General features: G+C 35.6%; 1 protein-coding gene across 2 annotated transcripts in view; it reads right to left on the reverse strand.

Annotated features, from left to right (window-relative positions):
* The window catches only part of RNGTT (RNA guanylyltransferase and 5'-phosphatase), a 186,010-nt gene that overhangs the window by 129,420 nt on the left and 36,458 nt on the right, over positions 1-20,132 (reverse strand). For both annotated transcript variants that reach the window (XM_079328454.1, XM_079328453.1), the window contains exons 6-8: positions 19,263-19,512; positions 13,526-13,635; positions 12,660-12,761 (exon numbers count right to left, since the gene is read on the reverse strand). In XM_079328454.1, the coding sequence (XP_079184580.1) occupies positions 12,660-12,761; positions 13,526-13,635; positions 19,263-19,512 (462 nt within the window). The remainder of the gene's footprint in view (positions 1-12,659; positions 12,762-13,525; positions 13,636-19,262; positions 19,513-20,132) is intronic.

A 20,132-nucleotide genomic window follows, 5' to 3' on the forward strand; every position in this document is an offset into this window, starting at 1 on the left:
TTAAATACGCCTGTGTCTGTATTATCACATTAAAGAATGCAAAATATAAGAAACTCCACCATCAACTCTTAAACACAAAATACATAGCAGAGTTCTCCATTCCAAAGGGAGTTCATTACACAGCCTGGAATTCAGTCCTGTGCAAGTGCTGCCCTCCCACACAAATAAGCATTACTCAAATCTGAATAGCAATTAGCATCTCTAATATGCTCGCTGACGCAGAGGCAACAACGAAATCCTGCTGCAGATATGATTTTCAATTTAATTTCCTTTTATGATTGGCAACATTTCACAACCACAAGTGTGTCACCACTCTGTAGATGGATCACCTAAGATGAGGCCAAGTCACATGAGTGCTTTACTTTGGACCCAGCCACTCCCTCCTGGCAAGAAAGCATCAACTTCTGGCCAAATGCATCAAACACTGAGGAAAAGGCCAAGAGAATGAAAATTAATGACTGCCCTTTATCCACTGACAGTAGGAGATGATCTATCTGTGTCACTAAGTTGCTGCAGTTCTGTGTCCTGACCCGAATCCAGACTGTGCTGGATTTAGAGTAAGTTTAAATTAGAAGAGTTTGAAGCTGGCCTGTGGCACTTGGAACAAAAGACCCTAAATCCCAATAAATGGGGAAGGCTCAGATTGCTTTCTTTTATTAATTGCTGCTGGCAATGGTTGCTGCTTCAAAAGATGTCTCCTCAAGGATGACAAAGCCTGGATACAGGGACACTAAAACAGGAACTTACAAGACCTGTAATACTATTTTCAACACACAAACAAAAGGAAATAATGTCTTTTTAATCAGCACACTGACAGTTCTGTCATAAACCACCTTCTCCAAAGCCACATGCATGTTGTCATTTGCATGTGTAGACAGCACACCAGCCAGCAAGAAACATTGCTTGCTACATGCAGAAACTGCTGCAGAATTATGTATTCAACAGTGCAAATTCCAAATAATTTTTTTAGAAAACACACACAGAGACCTTTGGAAGTTAGTCTGCTCTGAGTATACCAACACTTTGTATTTTTCTCACTTATTTCTAGGTTAAAGTATGCCATCAACAGTCTCCACAGAATTTTAAACCAAAAAACCCCTTAGATTGTGACTGACAGTCATTTCCAATTAACAGTCTCCAGCTCCAATATTTCTCATTCATGACCTTGCATTTTCTATTACTAAATATCCTTTCAGTTATATTATTCTGCTCCTTAGTGAATTCAGTGGCTGATCTCCCTCATTTGTTTATCAGAACATACTTGGATTCTGTTGCAAAATACTTAATGATAAAACAAAATTATTATTCAGGATCTCTACTAGTGGCTTTTTATGCATTTTCTTTCAAAACCATCCTATACCCTTTCTTTTTTTTCAATCTGTTAATTACCTATCTTAGAATTCTAACAATCTTCTTAGTCTCACAGTCTCTAATAAACAGAAATTTTGTCAAAGTCCAGAAGCATGAGATACACCAGTCTGCCTAGGTCAAAATCACAATTTTTCCCTTATATGAACACCTACCAAAATGGTTGAGCTCAGAGAAAATCTCATTCCTCATCTATACTGCAGACTTTGTCCCTCAATAACAGTAATTCTGAGTAATTCTATTAACTATTGCCCTTAGGGCAACCAAATCTGCCATTTAATAAAGAGAAACCTGCATTTTTTATCTATTTTTACCTCTCATTACAATCATAATTATTTACATTTAAAGTAAAGCCTTAGCATGATTGATCCAAATTTAGCTTCCAAAATGAAGACCTTTTTTTTCTCCTCAGTATTAAATACTGTTACTAGGCTCTTGTTTAGTGTATAAAGGTATCTTGTCTATCTCTTACTACACTCAAGCACCTGGATTTGTCACCTGTTAAAATGCTCCACCAATTCTCCACTCTCATAAGATGGCAGAATTCAGCTTCTGGTTAACTTCCACAATTGTAAGGTGTCTCCATGGGGTGAAATGACCAGTTCCCTGTGCTTCAAAACTGAATTAAACTTTTATTATGGAGGTCAAGACACTCAGCTTTCTTAAATGTTCAAGTCTGCTCATCGTGACAACTCTTATCTGGCATCAGCAGCAGATTCAGCAATAACCCAGAAGTTTTCTTTAACAATCCTGTAGCAATTTTTTAAAACAGTTGAACTCTGTAACAATTTTTTACCCTTCAGTTATTAGAAAAATAAAATGTTATTCCTCATATTTTATCTTGCATCTTTTCTAAACAAAATGAATGCTTTCCAATATTTATGCTACAGACAAGGAAGTTATCCTAGTTCATCTGCTACACCAGTATCTAATTTCATGAGAAGTCAGAAGTCAGCCTCATGTTCTAAATCATAAGCTAAAGGCAACACTGCTCTAAGTCAATGCTAGTACAGAAAAAAAAATAACTTTCTTGTCTTATTGATCACCTCATATATCACAATGGAAGGGCTATGCTCGATTTTGATACTCACAGGATCATTTCAGGTGGAAAAGACCTTTGCAATAACTGAGTCCAAATGTAAACCTTATACTGCCATGTCCACCACTAAACCATGTCCTGAAGTATCAAAGCTACATATCTTCTAAATACCTCCAGGCATTGATGAATTGATCTTCACCAATCACCTTGCTTATTTGAGAAAAAAGAATTTCATTTCCAAAAGATTTGTTGAAGTGGTATTGCAGATAATGAAGTAACCTTGTCAAGTCACCACTGTAAGTTAAGAGATACCACACAGCTTATACAGCTTTTCAGTCTCCATTATTTTTACTACTCATTAGTCTCCTCCACAATTATCTCACTCAGCATCAAAATCTTTTTCTTATTCTTGCCTGCCACCACTTTCTTTTAAACTCTGAATGCAAATTTCCCTTTTCATTTGTTCCCCTTGACAATGCAAGGTCTAGAGGAGTTATTTTGTGATTGTTATAGCCCTGAACCTCACCAAAAGTGAGGCAGTGGATCTGCAGATGACATTTACTACAGAAAATTACTACAGAAGTCTTCAATATGCCCAAAATTACAGCAAAAAACACTGTAAGTTTTGATATCCAAAGGGTACCATAGCCAGGAGGAGAAGAGTTGTGACCACACTTCCCCATCTTATGAGGTTCTAAATTAACTGAGCTGAGAAAGCTCATACAGCAGCTACTTTTTAGGGGTCAGTGAGAGCACAGAGCAGCAGCTGCAGCCAAACAAGAAAACCAACAAAACAAAACAAATCAGCAAACAAATAATTAGGTCAGATAATGAACAGGGCAATGCAAAATACAGAAATAATGTCACACCATTATGGTACAACTTGATGGTATCCCCCTCACCGGGGATATAGTGTGCACCAGCATTAAAGAAAAGTCAGTTTCTGAATAAAGGAGACAACAGCAACATTAAGGACCATGGGAAAATGTATAAGAAGTGTGGAAACTACTATAATTTCTCCTAATAAAGTATTGGAGTTGCAACTGAGTTTGAACTTTAGCTTCTCCTGTTTTATAAATCAAAGATAAAAATGCTTTAATTAATTTAACAGATGGCAAATTCAAAACCAATGTAAAACTACATTTTTTATCTGAAGTATTATTAGACTGTGAAACTGCTGGTAAAATGAAGAATTTAGCAAGGTTAAAAAAGACTATCCAGTTACAGTGTTTTTCTTGTCTGTCTTCCAGGGTTTTAATTACATTAGAGGCTGTGGGAGTTTTGTTTCTTTATTTTTAGAAGGATATTAAGCCTTATGGGTTAAATTTAAAGTTGTCTTGTAATCATTATTTGACTTACAACAAAGGGTAAATTGAACTACAACTACTACATATTGAAATGCTCCTATAGTGCATTATGATGTGATTTGTCAGATGTAAAACAAAAAACAGTTAACAAGCTAGAAATTATATTACCCAGTAATAACCTGTATACTAACAGATTAATTTTAAATACTAGGTTCTATCTGTTTCACCCAAATTTTAATGATGCTAAGTGCATTTCTCAATTAGCGATAGGAACACTGTTGAAAAACAACTCCATGGTATAATGTTCTGATTAATTTTTTTTTTAAAACTGCAAGATTAATGGAACCATATCTCGAGCTCAACAGAACTCCTGAATTGTTTCATAAATTTTGCTGCTGTTATCTTCATTATTTATTGCAGATAGATATCATAGATAGATTTTCTTTGGCTTGATCCCTCTACACAAACCTTTTTCTGAAAATATCTTGGAGGTTTAGGGCAAAATTCATGCCTGAAGCAACAGGCTAAAAAACCATCTTTAAGAAAGAATAGCAAATTAATTTAGCATTAGATGACAAGTAGTTACATTGCTTCTTTCTCCAAGCAAGTAATTCATACTGTCTCTCATGGAGGGCTGTAACAGAGCAGTCACAAAAAAGAGTAACACAGTTTTGAAAAAGGAGATCCCCTTAACTTGGAACTGATTTATGCCAGGGCATATTCTGGGTCAATTCCACCTGCAACAATGGCACAAGCCACAGCAGGGACAAAACTGCCATTTGTGCTCACAGAATAATCAGCTCCAAGAGAAAGGGATGCCCTAGATATCTGTATAGTTCAACTTCACAAACTGAATGTCAGTCTTCCCTGAATGAACATAAGCTGTCACGCTTCATGGATGGGTCTATAATCCCCCCCAGGAGAACCAGCAGCACAGAATGTACTGTTCCACTATTAAAAGGGGTCTGGGAGAAAGTAAAATAAATAAATAAGCCAGTAATCACTGAAACTGGTTGCTTGAAAATCAGATATACATGCAGGCACACCCTTTATCTAGATCTTATTAGAACATTTTAGGACTACAGTTGAATATTCTAAGATTAGTATTCATAGCACAAGCAACATAATAAGCACTTTAATGCATTAACTCTTTCTAAATAAACAAAAGAGCCCGCTTATAAGACAATCTGTCCAAACACTCAAACAGTTACATATGAATAATCAGCTAGGTAGCATTTCTCAGAGCCCAGAACTGTTACCATAAAACTTTGCATGTTATCAGGAGGCTTCAGAACTGTGAAGTGTCAGGCCTGCTGCTCCACAGAACACACTTCTCATATAGTATCTCATCAGTAGTGCTCCTTGAACACTTAAGGAAGGCACACAAAACCCTTCTTTCAGAGTCCTGACAGTGTTGCAAGCACATATAAATGAGAAACCACAATCTAAACAATGTGTTCTTTGACCATTCAAGTAAATTTGGATCCAGATGAGAGATAATGTGTTCTGTCACATTTATTTATTCATTCCTCTACATTAACTCAATGACTGTAAAAGGAAGATTTCAGGAGATGAACAAGCAACAAACTGATATGGATGTGCCTTAGTAATATACACACAAGCACCCCATCACCAGCCCCCTGCAAAAAAAAACAAACACAAAACCAGACAAAGTTTTATACCCATATATTAGTCCAACAGTTTATGACATTCTATGCTGCCTCATTTGACTTACTCTCCCAATCAAGAGAGACCTCTCCTGGTTCAAAATGAATAGTTAAACAAATTGAATGAGTTATCTGGTAATACCCTCAAGTCTGGCTATCAAAACCTGACAGCTCCTTTTCTGCTGTCAAAGTCTGCTAGCCAGAGCCTAGACATGCCATCATTGCCTGTACAGTAAGGAAAATAGGGGAAAAAAGGACAACATGGCAACAGGTGGAGATAATGAGGCCACCTTGGCCTTCCTTGCCCTGTGCTAGAATAGCTTTACCTAGAGACAGGAACATGTTAAACAAACCAAAGTGCCCTTAATCCAAACTCAATCTATCAAAGTTTTATTTTACACTCAAAAGTGAAAGCTCAAGTAAGCATACAATATTTATGGGTTCTAATGCTGTGGAAAACAGGCAAGTATTAGTCTTATAATCCTAAATGTACTGGCCAACACAACTGTACAGAGCAATTATTAAGAGGCAGAGTGAGCAAGAACTCACAGCTGCTGAACCTCCAACTCTCTAGTGTCAAAACACATCATTCCTGCCTCCCCATCCCATCTCCTCTTCCTCTCCTACCTAAATGCACAAAATAAAACCACAAATTCAGTATTTTGCTTTTTAAAAAATTAAGAGAAATACTGCATAGACTGCTTAACATCTATGAATTGCTCCCTTCAGCAATCATTAGAAAGGCACTTTATACATTTTAATCCTGAACCATTTAACTGATTTTTATATACTTTTTGCAGAAGCTTCTGACATTTTGTTATCATTACACTCTTCAAAGTGAAACTGCAGGTTCCTAACAGCTACCAGTACTGTAGTTTATAAAAGCAATTTATTTAGAGCTTTTAATCTTGACTGGTAGTAAAAGCTTTACTGCAACATTTCAGTAACTTTCACAACTTGAATTCCAGACAAAATACATACTATCTCCACTGAGATATATTATTCAAAGTAAAGTCAGTGAAATAAATTTCACATGGATTGCAACCTCATTCTCATCCAAGATTCTTCCATCTAGAGAGCAGATACTAGTACAGAACTAGATTAAATTGGGTGAGTTTGTTTTCCCATAAAGAATAGTTAAAATAATTATGAAGAAAAGCCACAAGGGACAATGGTACATAAACAAAAACTGCATTTTTCCCCCCCACGACCTTAAAAACTTATCATTAAAACACAGTGTGGAGATTGGATGACTGGACTAAGAACACTCACTTTAATCTTTAAAGTAAGGTTTTTGGTTCCAAATCTTCTTTGTCATCCCATTTTGACAATTTCATGCAAATAACAGAAAAACCATTATAACTACTTCTTTGAGATATTCAATGAAAACAATAGAAATATCTGAAGAATGGCTGTCCTACACACAAAAATGATGCAAAATTACCAGTTGAGCCTTTGTCCATTACTGATAGTTATAGAAGTAGAATTGAAGCTCATTTAACTTGCAATCAAATAACTTTGGTTAAGCCAAATTGTTCACAAAACCTGTCACTCCTAAAAAAAATTCCATTTGGTCCTGAAAAGTCTATTCAGCATATGCTCAATCCTGGAATACTTCTATCCTTCAAAATTTACCACCACTGAAACATGCCACAGCCACAGAGAAAGGGACACACAACACTACCAACTAATGGTGCAAAACTTATTAATATTTAAGTCTACTTCTTAAGATGAGTGGGGAGAGGGAGAAAGAAAAGGAAAGGAAGGTGTTTAAAAGCAGCCAGATGATTCTTGTGTGGGTTCTTCACCCTGTGCTATGATTAGGAGGCCAACATTCCTTCCTTTCTCCAAGACCAAAAATATGTATTCACCCTAAACAGGACTCAGTGACAAGACACTCAAAACACAATTTATAATAATATACTTTCTCAGTAGCTATCTGGGTAAGAAGGCAAGGTGCCCAGGGAGAGAGTATTCACACCTTGAGAAACACTCTTTTAGTCATAAATGCTTTGTTGTGATTAACAGACCTTAACTTTCCTGCTAACACAATTTCTGAAGATGTCTGAAAATCTCTACACCCTATATTTTTATACCCCTCCTGTAAATTAGAGAAGAATGCACTAACAATTGTGCAAACCTCTACTTCAAGAACTTTCCACTACTGGGCAGAAAATTTCACATCCATGAGAATCTGGTCATGTAATTTGTACAATCTGAAAATTAATCTATGGCTTCTTTCTCATTCCCAGTAGTCTCCTTCAAGTTCAACTCCACATTAATATCTTTGCTCCCAGGAGACAAGCTTTCTATTGCAAACCCAGGACACTCAGATCTGCTTTCATGACAATCTGGTCACTTGTTCTTAATAATGAGTCCTCAAGAGTATAGATTTGGGATTTAATTGGATTAGTACTACTCTCTAATCTTCTCTGTCCTCCTTCATTCTCATTATTATCTCAACTTTTTCTCCTCTCTCTCACAGATAATAGTTTTTCCATGAACCCATTCAAGTATCTTTTCTTTAAGACTTAACAGACCATTCTGCATCCCTGCCACCTAATTTTGGGCTAATACTTTTCACCTCCTAATTCCTAAAACAAATAAATATCTGTTTCTCAGTTTTCTCCTCTTCTTTAAAAAAAAAGTTGTTCTTTAGTAGTGATGCTTTTTCACAATTTACTCTAGACCAAATGACTTTTAGATAACTTCTCATATTAGGAATTTGCAATTTCTCAGTTATGCATGGAAGCTTCACCTCATCATGTAAAGGACCAAAGAGTAGGGAAAGAAAAATTATTGAGCCACGGAAATCAGAGAGAAATTTCAACCTTATTTTCATGACATTTAAGAAAAGTTATCTTCAAATATACTGAGTAGATTTCCTTCAAGTAAGGGTCAAAAATATGTTTCTGAAAAGGCTGTAACTGCCAATAATTTTAAAGATCTTTAAAAAAAAGACATTTTTGACAAAAAAGCTTCAATTTCTTAAAAAAAACCTAGGAAGGTATCACAATGTTGATAATATAGTAACTGAATCAAAAGAATTATTTTAAATATAAACCAATACTCTCCATATATGGATATATTGATTTATATATTCAAGATAAATCAAACTTATTTAATAAATAACCCAAAAAAATGCCCATCAGTTTTATCATACAATTAAGTGTACATTTACTATTTCATTTTGTATTAGGATAACAACAAAAAGTTAATTACTTAGGCAAACAGGCCCTTCTTTTAATGTAATTTTCTAAACATGAAAGAAAAAAAATTTCACAGATGTACCTAACTACTTTGTTGAAGACATGTTAGACAATTAGCAGCAATTCTCAAAGAGGTGTTTTATTTTGCATGTACTTATTCACATGTAGATATCTGCAAGCCATCCAATTTCCATGAATATTTTTCAAATTTAATAGCCTTTGGCAAGAACTACCTGTTCTGCATTTTTTTTAATAGCTGCCTTAACATAATTGAACAGCCATAGTATTATCATCGTATTTATTATTTTTCACTAAAACTGCATGGGTACAGATGTGAAAAATAAAAAAAAAATAAATACTCATAGAATTGTAGGAAAATATCTTACTCCCCATAATAGGTTCCATTTAGTGCAGGTCATATTTTACCATTGTGAACCTAGTCCTGTTTGATTGTATCGATTTGAACAACTATTTTTAAGATTTTTATTATTCTTAGTGGTAGCAGTCTCTTCTTCAGAACTGGTGTCTCATTACTTTACCCTGCCTGAACATTCAGCTCCACTCATTAGAACAAGCATCTGCTACAAACAGTATTAATGAGATCCATTTGAAGGGATACAACAAGCCATTGCCCACCTGGGCTAATCATTTTACAGTACAAAGCTGATAACGCAGAGTCATCCAACAATGTTTGGATGTTACAATTACCTTACTCAGACACTAACTACTGTTTCAGAAACACCTCACTGCAAAATTGGATACATTTGTAAAGATGTATCTACCTTGTAGCTACTGATAACACACAACATGTATTTCATCTCAACAAAGCCAAAGGGCATATTTTTACTAGTAGGAAATTTGCCCTTTGGCTTCTGCATAGATTAGCATTAAAATTATTTATAAGACACCAGTATTTTGACTACTGTTCCAATAAATACAGACAATTTACACCAAACCAGTCAGAATAGCTGCAGAACTCGGTGACTTTTATTTAAATAAAAATAATTTATAGCAGTATGATTTTAGAGGTGGTTTTCTCCAAAACAGTACGAGTTTGCATACAGTATTTACATACAACCAAGTAGCTGGTACAAAGGAAATATTTCACCAAAGCATGCTAATGCTAAATGAGCTTCACAGATCTTTTGATTTAAAGTTAATTTCTCTAAAACTAAGCAAAAAATACATCTTTATATTTTGGCATTTACAAACAGGAAGGGAGAAGTATTTGTTCACACTGCATTTTTCCTTTCCAGCAAAAATGCTCCAGAAGGAATGCTGGAGCAGAACCTGGAGGTGAGCCCTACTGATACTTGTGCATCAAGGGCCCTGGAAACCAGGGACAGAACAAGCAGGACCACAGTGAAGGCACAAACTCTTCAAATCACAACAGACCAGGCTAAGCAAGGCTAAGTCAAAAGATTTTGAACTCAGAGCTCTAAGAGAATGGAGGAGGATGTGTTTTGACTAAACCAGACTCAGAACTCACACACTTACAAAAATATGTAAGACACTACTCCAGTAAATCTCCCCAAAATATTCCATAGAATCACTATTAAATAAATCACTAAATAATTTAGCTAACCAATTTCACATTATTAGTCAATATTATCTGAGAAATAATGCTCCTTGATTTAGGAAAATACTTTCTCTTTTCCTAGAATTATGGGTAGAAAAATACAACAATGCTAAGAAACCAAGGAAACATGCACATTACTATCACTGGATAAAAAACCCCTAACAATGGGGAAAGAAAAGAAAAAAAAAAAATAAGAAAAATCAACTCAAAAGCAACACTACCACAACAAAACCAAGGGAACTCTTAAAACTGAGGATGAGAGGTTCAGCTCCAATCAGAATCGAGGATTAGCAAATGCTTTTGAAGAAAAGTAGAAGTCCTTAGTGAAGTTATTGACACTGTATATCAGTTAAGATAATGCATTAAAAAATGCTTCAGTCATGAAACTTAGGAAAAACTACTGCTGCAGAAATAAAATACAGGTATTTAACGAATTGTGAAATTTAAGGGTTTGGCTAAGTTGAGCAAAGGCTTAAACTAAACTAAATGTGTTTTATTTCAGTGAGAAAGTATAACAAAATCATTAGCTATGCATCTGCTCTTCTTTAAATCCAAAAGGGTCAACAAAACAGCAGTGCTTCTTAAGCAGAGAGAGAACAAAGAAACAAAAAAAAAGCATGCAAGCCTAATAATATTCTAATAGGCAAGGTCTAGACTGCTGCATCTAAACCACTTTTAACAGAATAGCTTCAGAGATATTTGATGACAGAGATTCCATCTCCAGATAATGTAAGCAGAGGATCTGTAAATGGGTCTCCACTAACTGATGTCTTAATATTAAATTCAAGAAGGTCACGCCTGTCAGCACAAGCATTCAGAATAACTAATGAAAATCTGCTTAATTGCATATGGAGTCTGGATCACTGGAGAACAACTAAATAATTAGAAGCATGTCCAATGTAAAAATGATCATAATAATTTTTCATTGTTGATTAGGATACACATCATGCAAAGTGTCTAAATGTCCAAATAATAGCTCAGGTTTTCACCTTTAATCTCTCTTTCATATTACTTAAAGTGAATTTCATTAACACAGGATCTCTGTAGCTCCATTTTCTTCTCTGAGTATCAGTCTCAGACCTATCAATCTGTGTATCTCCATAATCCATTACCAGTTATTATGTTTTGAAAAAAACTGTAAAGAGCTATTTAGTTCCTTCAGTTTTATTCTTAATCCATTCTGTTTTCCCACCATTCTAAAGCTAAAAACACAGGATAGAATGTTCAAAATACTGAAAATTTTACAAATAATTACATGTATGCATTTTGTGAATGAAATTAAAGCAGTCTTCCAGGTCCCCTGCTATGTTCTGTATAATAGCTTTAGTACTCAAATGTGGGCATCCCATCCTCACATTTGAGTAAGAAAATGAGAATATTACATAAGACATCAATTTTCCAACATAGGATATGACAAAGACTCTTCAGGTCAGTTTAAGCTGGCTGACTGCATTTGTTCAGGGTCAGCAGCCTTGGAATGCCCTATGCCCTGTACTGCTCTGAGAATATGCCTCAAATCCCAATACCCCACTGCTGTAACTTCCCACCCTGAGAACACCTGCACTGCACTATCCAAGTGCTTGTGCATGCAGTCAGTGTTAGCAGACCAATTATTCCCATACATTTCTTAATGCCTGGATGCCATACTGACTGCAAGCTTACTTTGACTTTTCACACCATGCTCAGCCCAAGCTAATAAACCTTGAAGCACAAACTACACAGAAGACACACTTGAACAGTCTGGGGCTTTTTTTAAACAAGACAGCTTAGTTCTGGCTGAATTGTGCTGAATCCTGACTGACTCCATGTGGAACCACTTGGTAGTTCTCATAAGGCATCCAATTCCCCATATTCTCCAGGATTTTCATTATCTAGGATACTCTATTATTAAAGATAACAAACCCAGCAAAATAAAGAACTCAGGAAAAACTTTAGAATATATCCAATCAGTCCAATTAGGTTGTAGTTTGTTATTAAACAAAAGGCACCCCTGCAATGAATGCAAGAGAACTGGTGAGGAAAGATACAATTATTGACTCTTTAGCTGACATGAACTACAGGTTTGAACAAAGGATCACAGTATAAATTAAAAAAAAAAAAAAAACCAACTACAAACTTTCTAATCCTACCCAGCTTCTGAAGGATCAATTAGAAGTTTTAATTCAGCTTAAAAATGAAGTCTTCACCTTAGCAGACTTTCACTGATACATAAGATTATTCTAGACCTTGGTGGCACATTGTTGCTGACAGATAGGCAAGGGTTATGGAGAAGAATAAGGGTACTAACAGTCAGTGTCTAAAACAGCTGCTAGAAAGAAACTTGACCACAAACTTCAGCAAATGTTGGAACCAAGATAGAATAAAAATTAACTTCTGGAGCCAGTTTTGTTCCTGTGCTTTGTCCTTTGTACAAGCAAATTCACTTTCCTGAAAAAATACAAACTGTCTACTGAATTTACTGTTTTGCTTTTTCACTTAAAATGAACTTACCGGGTGCCGTCTGCTTTCCAGCTAACTTTGTATGGCTTCTGCTCCAAAAATTTAATATTTTGCTTGTCCATGGAAACAGGCTGTGCTCCAGGGAATCCACTCCTAATATAAAGAACCACGTTTATTAATGGTTCTGCAATAAACAGTCACACAAGTAAATACAATTTTTACATCAGACTCGAGTCACACCTTGTACCAGACATGTTGAAAGGTTAGCTCTGAGTTAGAATATCTTCTCCAATAAAGTATTTTGCAATAGAAGCCAAAAGCCTATCTCATAAGAATAAGGTTATTTGCTTACAACAAAATACTAAATTTTGTGGAACTTCAAAGTTTTAACTTCGCAGAAAGAGATATTTAAATTTAAAATTTAAAAATAACAAGCACAATAAGCACAAACAAGTTAGGAAGCAGTGTGAATCACCAACTTTGAAATGGAAAAATTCAGAATCATAGACATTAAAACCAACATTTTCATTAGCATTGGACACAAATCCAAGTTGGCTATAAAAATGAGTATTATAACCTCTATACTGAAGTGTAATAGCAGCAGTATAAATAAATCTACTGCTTGAGACAAAACTAAATTTTATACATTAGGCTACATCTGGAATTTGAACAGCAACATTTTATCTCAATGGAAAAGTAATTCTAGAATTTTGTTCTTAACATCAAAAACTGATCATGCCATTTCATAATACAGTGCAAGACTTTCACTGCCAAGTGTGTTTGAGGCTTTTTTTATACACAATCCATCCAAAAATGGTCACTTTTTTCTCATTTTTACAATGAGCAGTTTCATTCTGCAAAATATAACACTTATTTCTTAGATAGTATAAATAAGTAAGTTCTAAATACTGTCATACCCTTCCCATCCACAGAACTGCTGACATTTTTGCTGAATTCCTCCTAATTTTGGTTGCGTTGTCACCTGGGTCACACATTTCACTGTTATTCCTTCCAAGAAAATTGCACCCTAAATAAAATAAAAAATTATTAGTATTAAAGCCTTCATAAAATCAAATCAGGATATATCAATACAAGATTAAGTCTGTTTTTACAACCCTCTAGAGCAATACTAACTTAAACATTCCTGAAGGATTTACCGCCAAATGCCAAAATAATTAACTGAGCTTTGCCAGGAAATTCACAGGTGAGCCATATTATCAACCCAGGGAACTGAAATGAGTTATTTCTTAGGAAAAATATAAATTAAAAAAAAAACAGTAGTAATAAAGTAAAAGGAAGGGATAGCTAGTACTTAGATACTTACACAACTTAGCTAATACTCTCAAGAAAGGTGATCTAGGACAAACTTAATAGAAGAGAAAATATAAATAGCAGATTTGTAACAAAATATTTGTATAAATATATTTTTATAATTTATTCTCAATCTAAACCAGGTTATTAGAGTGGAGCTGCTATCCTGAATGCCCCAGAAAAGTCTATGTAGAGATCAAAAACATCAATCTGGAAAGAAAACTTTTAAATAACTTGTACATTTTAGAAAAAGTTTGATGCCAAGAGGAACAAAAACAACTCTTGCATAACAGAACACATGAAAGGCATCAGGTCTATAAAACTACAAAATTAAAGATTTCTATGGAGAACTCAAATCAACCAGATTTAATTCAACAGACTCTCAAATTTTCAATGCATACAAAAGAGATTAAACCATGACTATTCACCTGTTGAATCCTGCATGTGAAGATACAGGTATCTCATATCTGTTCTCTTAAACACTTTAAATTAGCTTTAACGAATCCAGCTGCATACTATTGATGAAAGGAGTAGTATTTTTCTCCTCTGCACTTCCACACACTGTGGCACTCATCTGTCCTACACTTGAGCAAGTCTAGGAACTAATTTGGCAAAAATAACATCATAAATGGGCAATCTCCTGCCAAAACAGTATCCTAAACTAGCTCACCATAGGATAATTCAGTACTACTGCCAGTGCAAGGGAAGCAAAAAGGTTAAGTAGGGAAAAGCAGGATCACAGTTTCCAGTGCAGCCTGCAGTTAGTTAATATTGACTCAGTCACATCACCAAATCAAATTCTGAGAACAGAACACCCTAAAGAAATAGACTGGTTCATAACCTTACCTACCTTGAGCTCCACAGACCGTGTGTCACTCACCCCATACAATTTATATGGGCACCAGTCAGTGGATGCAGGGGAGTGGGCGAGAGAGGCAGACAGCTACTGGTGCCTGGCCACCACATTGTCTGAATTCTGATAAGTGTGAAGAGCACCAGGAAACAAAGGAAGATGGCTCTGCCCTGCTTCTGTGAATAATGGCAGAGCTGAATGGCAGCATGACTGCTGAGACTGAAGTAACAGGCAGGGAACAGCAAAGATTTTCCAGAAAAGAAAAAGTAATAAACACAAAATTTGCACTTGAAAGTTTTTCTGGCAGATTATTTGCTTCAAGTATAATCACTAGCTAAGGCACAGCACTATGAAAACAATGTGAGTCACTATGGCATTCGTGCTTGGCTAACTTAGCACTCCAGGTTTCATGAGGACATTCCTTGGATAAGGTGTTAAAACTGAGCCAGACCTGTGCAGTTTTTACCCTACTGTTCAGCTACCAATGCCTTAGGAAACAGGACACTGGAAACCATAGTGCAGGGACTCCAGAGAACTTAGATCACCAGGAGCACATCAACTCCTCAGCACTGATACTAAACCAAGAGTTATAAGCCCTAAAGGATTCAAGGAAACTACATGCACTTAATATCTACATTGCACAACCTCACACCATCTGTACTAATCAACCTTGCCTCACTTGCCATGAATTTCTCCACCCATCTCTTCAGCTGGAGGAGAAGTGCAATGTGGATCATCTTGTGTTGGTTCATATCCTAAACACCATCTGGAGGAGTGGGTGAGTGGGAACAGCCCCAAACACACCCCTTCCTGACCCTAGCAGCTATCACCAAGCCTGGGTGAGAGTTGTCTTCAGCTACTCAGACTTGACCGTGTGCCAGTATGCTCAGAGACTGCCTCTCAGAAGACAAGAAACATTCCAAAACATGTCAGGAAGAGACATCTTCTAAAATGAAGGAAGTGAGAGACAGGGAGTTACACTCATCAGTTTAGATTTAATACCTTGAAACACAGGATCAAATCACAGTAACTGCCTCTTGGCATGTACAAGCAAAGAAGAAAATCATACTGACTGTCTCTCAGTAGCAAAGGTGTCCCACTAAACACTTGGTTTTCATAATGGAACAAGTTTCACAGAACTGGCATTGCATGCATTTGCCTTGGTTTGTCTTTTGTTTGCTTATCTTGTCCTCATAGAGGAACTCAGAGGGTAGATGGAACTTCCACAAGACAGAAAAGTAACCTGTTTCAAAACCAGGTTCAAAGGAGTTAGTGCTTCACTAACAAAGTGGAAAGATCTGCTGAGCATGGTTTAGGCATAAGATAACTAATTAATTTCCACTAAAGTTCCTATTAGCATTCTTATTTTTGTGATATCTCTGATTTTAGCAACAGGGATATAGACTAGGATGGTAGTTTAAGATTCAGTGTTATCCTTAATTTTAAAAATGGACTGGAAGTAACACTGTGAAATTCAGCATAAACAGAGTTCTACACTAAATAATGAATAAGAAATTATACAAACACACACTGGTAGATAATTAGAGAAAAAAGACATGGAAGCAGCAAGAGACCAAAAGCTGCATTAGAAATGTTCTGCCTTGTGAAAGGCAATTACGTTGAGATATATAAACAGAAATATTAGCCTTAAGACATGTGAAATTAATTTCTCCCTATTAAGCCTTACTAGTATGGCCTCCACTAGAGGCTTGCATTCAATTACAGGCACCACAACATCAGGAAAACATGAGTCAACATGACAGAATACAAAGAATAACAAGAAAGGTCAGTAGTACAAAAAACATGGATTATAAGGAAAAAGTGAATTAATAAGCATTTAACATGGAAAAGAAAATGATACTCTTATTCAAGCACATAAAATGCCAAATCAAAAAATAGCATTTTTCCCATATCCTTCAAGATTCCTACAGGCAGAACACTAAGTGCAAGGGTTAAACTTTGCAAAAGAGAGTTTGTTAGGCAGAAAAACCCCAAGTCATTAATATTTAGTATCAATGTACTGTGGTAGTTAACTAATAAATACTATCATTATGTCAAATCAGTTTAATTGTTCCTTCTGTAGCACAGATGACCGCAAGACACCTGCATTTAAAATCACGAAAAAAATCATTAACAGCCACCACCTCTTCCAGATTGTTTAAGTTGTCACCATTCATTTCAGAAGCACTACATCTCACATTCCCAAAAAACACAGCTTACATGGGGCTAGAAGAGACAACATTCCTTAACAAACAGTAAAGGTTCCATTTGACCCATAAAAGGTTTGTAGGCTCTGGCTTAGAATTACAACTTTTTGTCTGATATGCAAAATGAAGCTTTTTTTTTTCCTGAAGTGAGATTTTAAGTTGTTTTGATGCTATGATCAGTACTGCATACACAGACAAAGTCAAAACTTGTTTGGATTTCCTGTGTGGCACCTCAGCCTGCAACAAGCAGATTTCCTGGTACCTGCCAACTTCCTTCAGGTGATGACAAAGGAAACTGTAATGGCTTTATGTTCTAATGATTCTTACACTTTCTGTAGTGTAAGAAAGAAAGGCTGTCAAGACTTTTTGACATCAAAATATTGAAGTTTTAATGAAAAATGTTGCAGTAAAGTTTCTCACATCAGGTTTTCTGAAATGGACAGCATACTAACTTCATTTCACAGCCTAGCTAGCAGTGGCTTCTGACTATTCATTATCTTAGCAGGACGCCTGGGAGCTGCAGCTCTCCTCCTCTAATACTAAACTTTTCTTTTGTCTCCACAAAGATTTGGGTCAAAATGAGAAAAATTCAGGACAATGCTATCACTACAGCTACCCCTAGTTTTACACTGCCTATAGCTAGGCTTTTAGGAAAGAGATTAATTATAAAGGTGGAAACATCTGCTGCAGGAAACCAACATAATACTGAAATGTAGCCCTTTAGACAGTAAAATAAGAACATCTGAGCAAGAGGTATTTACCTGATACTCACTCCCCCTGTAGACCGCATATTTACAAGGAATCACAAATAGACTGTATCCATCTCTACTGAGTTAAGAAGCAGTCCCATCTGCCAGCCAAGAACCATGGTAAAGAATTCTGCCCGCTCCTCCTCTTCGTGTCAAAGAATGTTCCTTCAGAGCTGCAAAACTGAATTATACGAATATGCATATTAACTAGATGATTCTTTCTTTCACAAGTTATCTAATTCATAATTAACTTTTTGTTATTAATATGCTTATTCGTATAATTTAGCCTCCAGCTTTCAACAAAACTATGGTGGCAGACAAGAAAAAGTCCAGGAAATCAGTATCATTCCTGTTAAACAGACCAGTTGAGTTTTATACTTGATGAAAACAGGATGTCATTGCAATTCATCATAACACCTCAGTTCCTAACGCATCAGAAGGCAAATCAAAAAAAATTTAAGGTTCTAGTCCCCCAAAAAATATTTAGATATCAATGTTTTACTGCAAGGCTAATGGAGGAAGTGGCCATAGCCCCTGAATATATTTCTACTCTGTTTTTACAGTGTAGTAATTTTTTTTATCCCATAGGAGGGATAATTTGAAAGTTTTTCAAAGTCAATCTTGCTTCTTTAGACTGGATTTTGTATTCCTGTCAAGCTAATATTTTCCATATTTCACCTGTAAACCTTGCTGAACAGCTGCAGTAACAACAAAATACTTTTTTGAAGCCTATTTCAATATGAGGATTTTCAAGTGTTTGCAAACAAACACACCTTAGCACACAAGTAAAATAATTCAGTATTATGAAAAAAAAATCTATTTTTGCACTCAGCAATAGTCTAGCCTACTTTATTTGCAAATACAAAAGCGAGTCAGGAATATGAAGAGAACTGAGTCATTAGTCTCCAGATGATACAAATACATTCTTTGTATTTGAGTATTAGTTCCATATTATGGTAACTACAGTAACTTATTTCACCAGAGTTATGTCAGAATCACAGTAAGTGATCAGCCATATTCCTTATAAAGCTAAAATACCTTTGAACACAATACAATTTCAAAGCTGCCTTGGGGTTTTTTAAGATCATATTGTTTTTATTAATCTAATTTTCATTCCTACAAAATTTCCCAAAGAAAGACTATTTACCAAAATAAGCACTGAATTTTAAAAATTCTGAATTTCATCCACATGACTACAAAAAAACAAGAACTGAACCCAACTCCAATAACACTTCACCTCTTAAGACAGACTGAATAATTAAAAAGCACATTACTATCTCAAAAAATTGATAAATTAGGAAATGTTTAAGTCATTTTTACAACTGGAATATTTAAGGTGTTGAATATTAACATTCAAAGTTCACATAGCAAATACAAAAAAGTTTACAATGGATCTACAGTTTTTTCCAGAGACAATGCTTCCATTTGCAAGAGCAGTGACACTTCTGTAACATGTACAATGAGGTAACTAATGGGTATGAGGTTATGAAATTATGTTTAGCAATTAGAATATTAAGTTTCAAATCAAAATTACCAGTTTTAGGCGTTCTTTTCTCCTCTTGCCAAAGGAAGAGCTTGATGAGCCAGGTTCTGATTCTGGGCCTCCAGTTTTACCATTATCATCATCCTCCTCTTCATCTTCATCAAAGCACCATTCTGGAAGCTCTGGTGGTGCTGGTGCATCATCCTCATCACCATAACGACGAAATAATTCCTTCAAATAGTCACCTTTATAAATACCTGGAGGTCTGGCCTGAGCAAAAGTAGCCACAGCAGCCTCAATACTGTCAAAAAAAAAAAAAAAAAAAAGAAAGAAAATCACTCTGGATGTTTAATTTACATGTCTTAGTCAGGTCATGCTTTATCAAACATAAAAATTACTGGGACTGAGAATCAATACAAATTCTGAAGCAGTAATTGCAAAAACATTCCTTATATTTGAAAGTCCATGCTTAGATGAGTCTGGTAGCAGTGGCTCTTGCACAAGATTCTGTATAATTCTGTTGGCACTGCAAATGGTCTCAAGTAAGTGCAGCTCAGGCTGCTTTGAGTCCTTATTGTAGCTCCTAGTCTGCTGATCACTGTTTTATCACAGATAAAACTTTTTTCATTGCTACAGAGAATCAATGAGTGACATGCAGGTAAATACCTGAGGACTGCATGAACACAAAAAAAAAGACGAAAGAAATATGTCAACAAACTTAATGAAGAAAAATGCAATTGTTTTAAATTCAAATATGGTTATATTTTTCTCTGCTAAGAATTGTCTTTCCTCTCATTAGAGGTTTTGCCATCATACTGGGAAAAAACACTCTAATCTTTTCAAATTACTTCTCTTTCCAGAAATTTCTCATAAAAGGACTGTGGTTCAGAAGCCTTTTACTATGCACCCAATACTTAATCT

Source organism: Erithacus rubecula (assembly GCF_903797595.1).
Source record: "Erithacus rubecula genome assembly, chromosome: 2".
In the NCBI taxonomy this organism is placed as follows: domain Eukaryota; kingdom Metazoa; phylum Chordata; class Aves; order Passeriformes; family Muscicapidae; genus Erithacus; species Erithacus rubecula.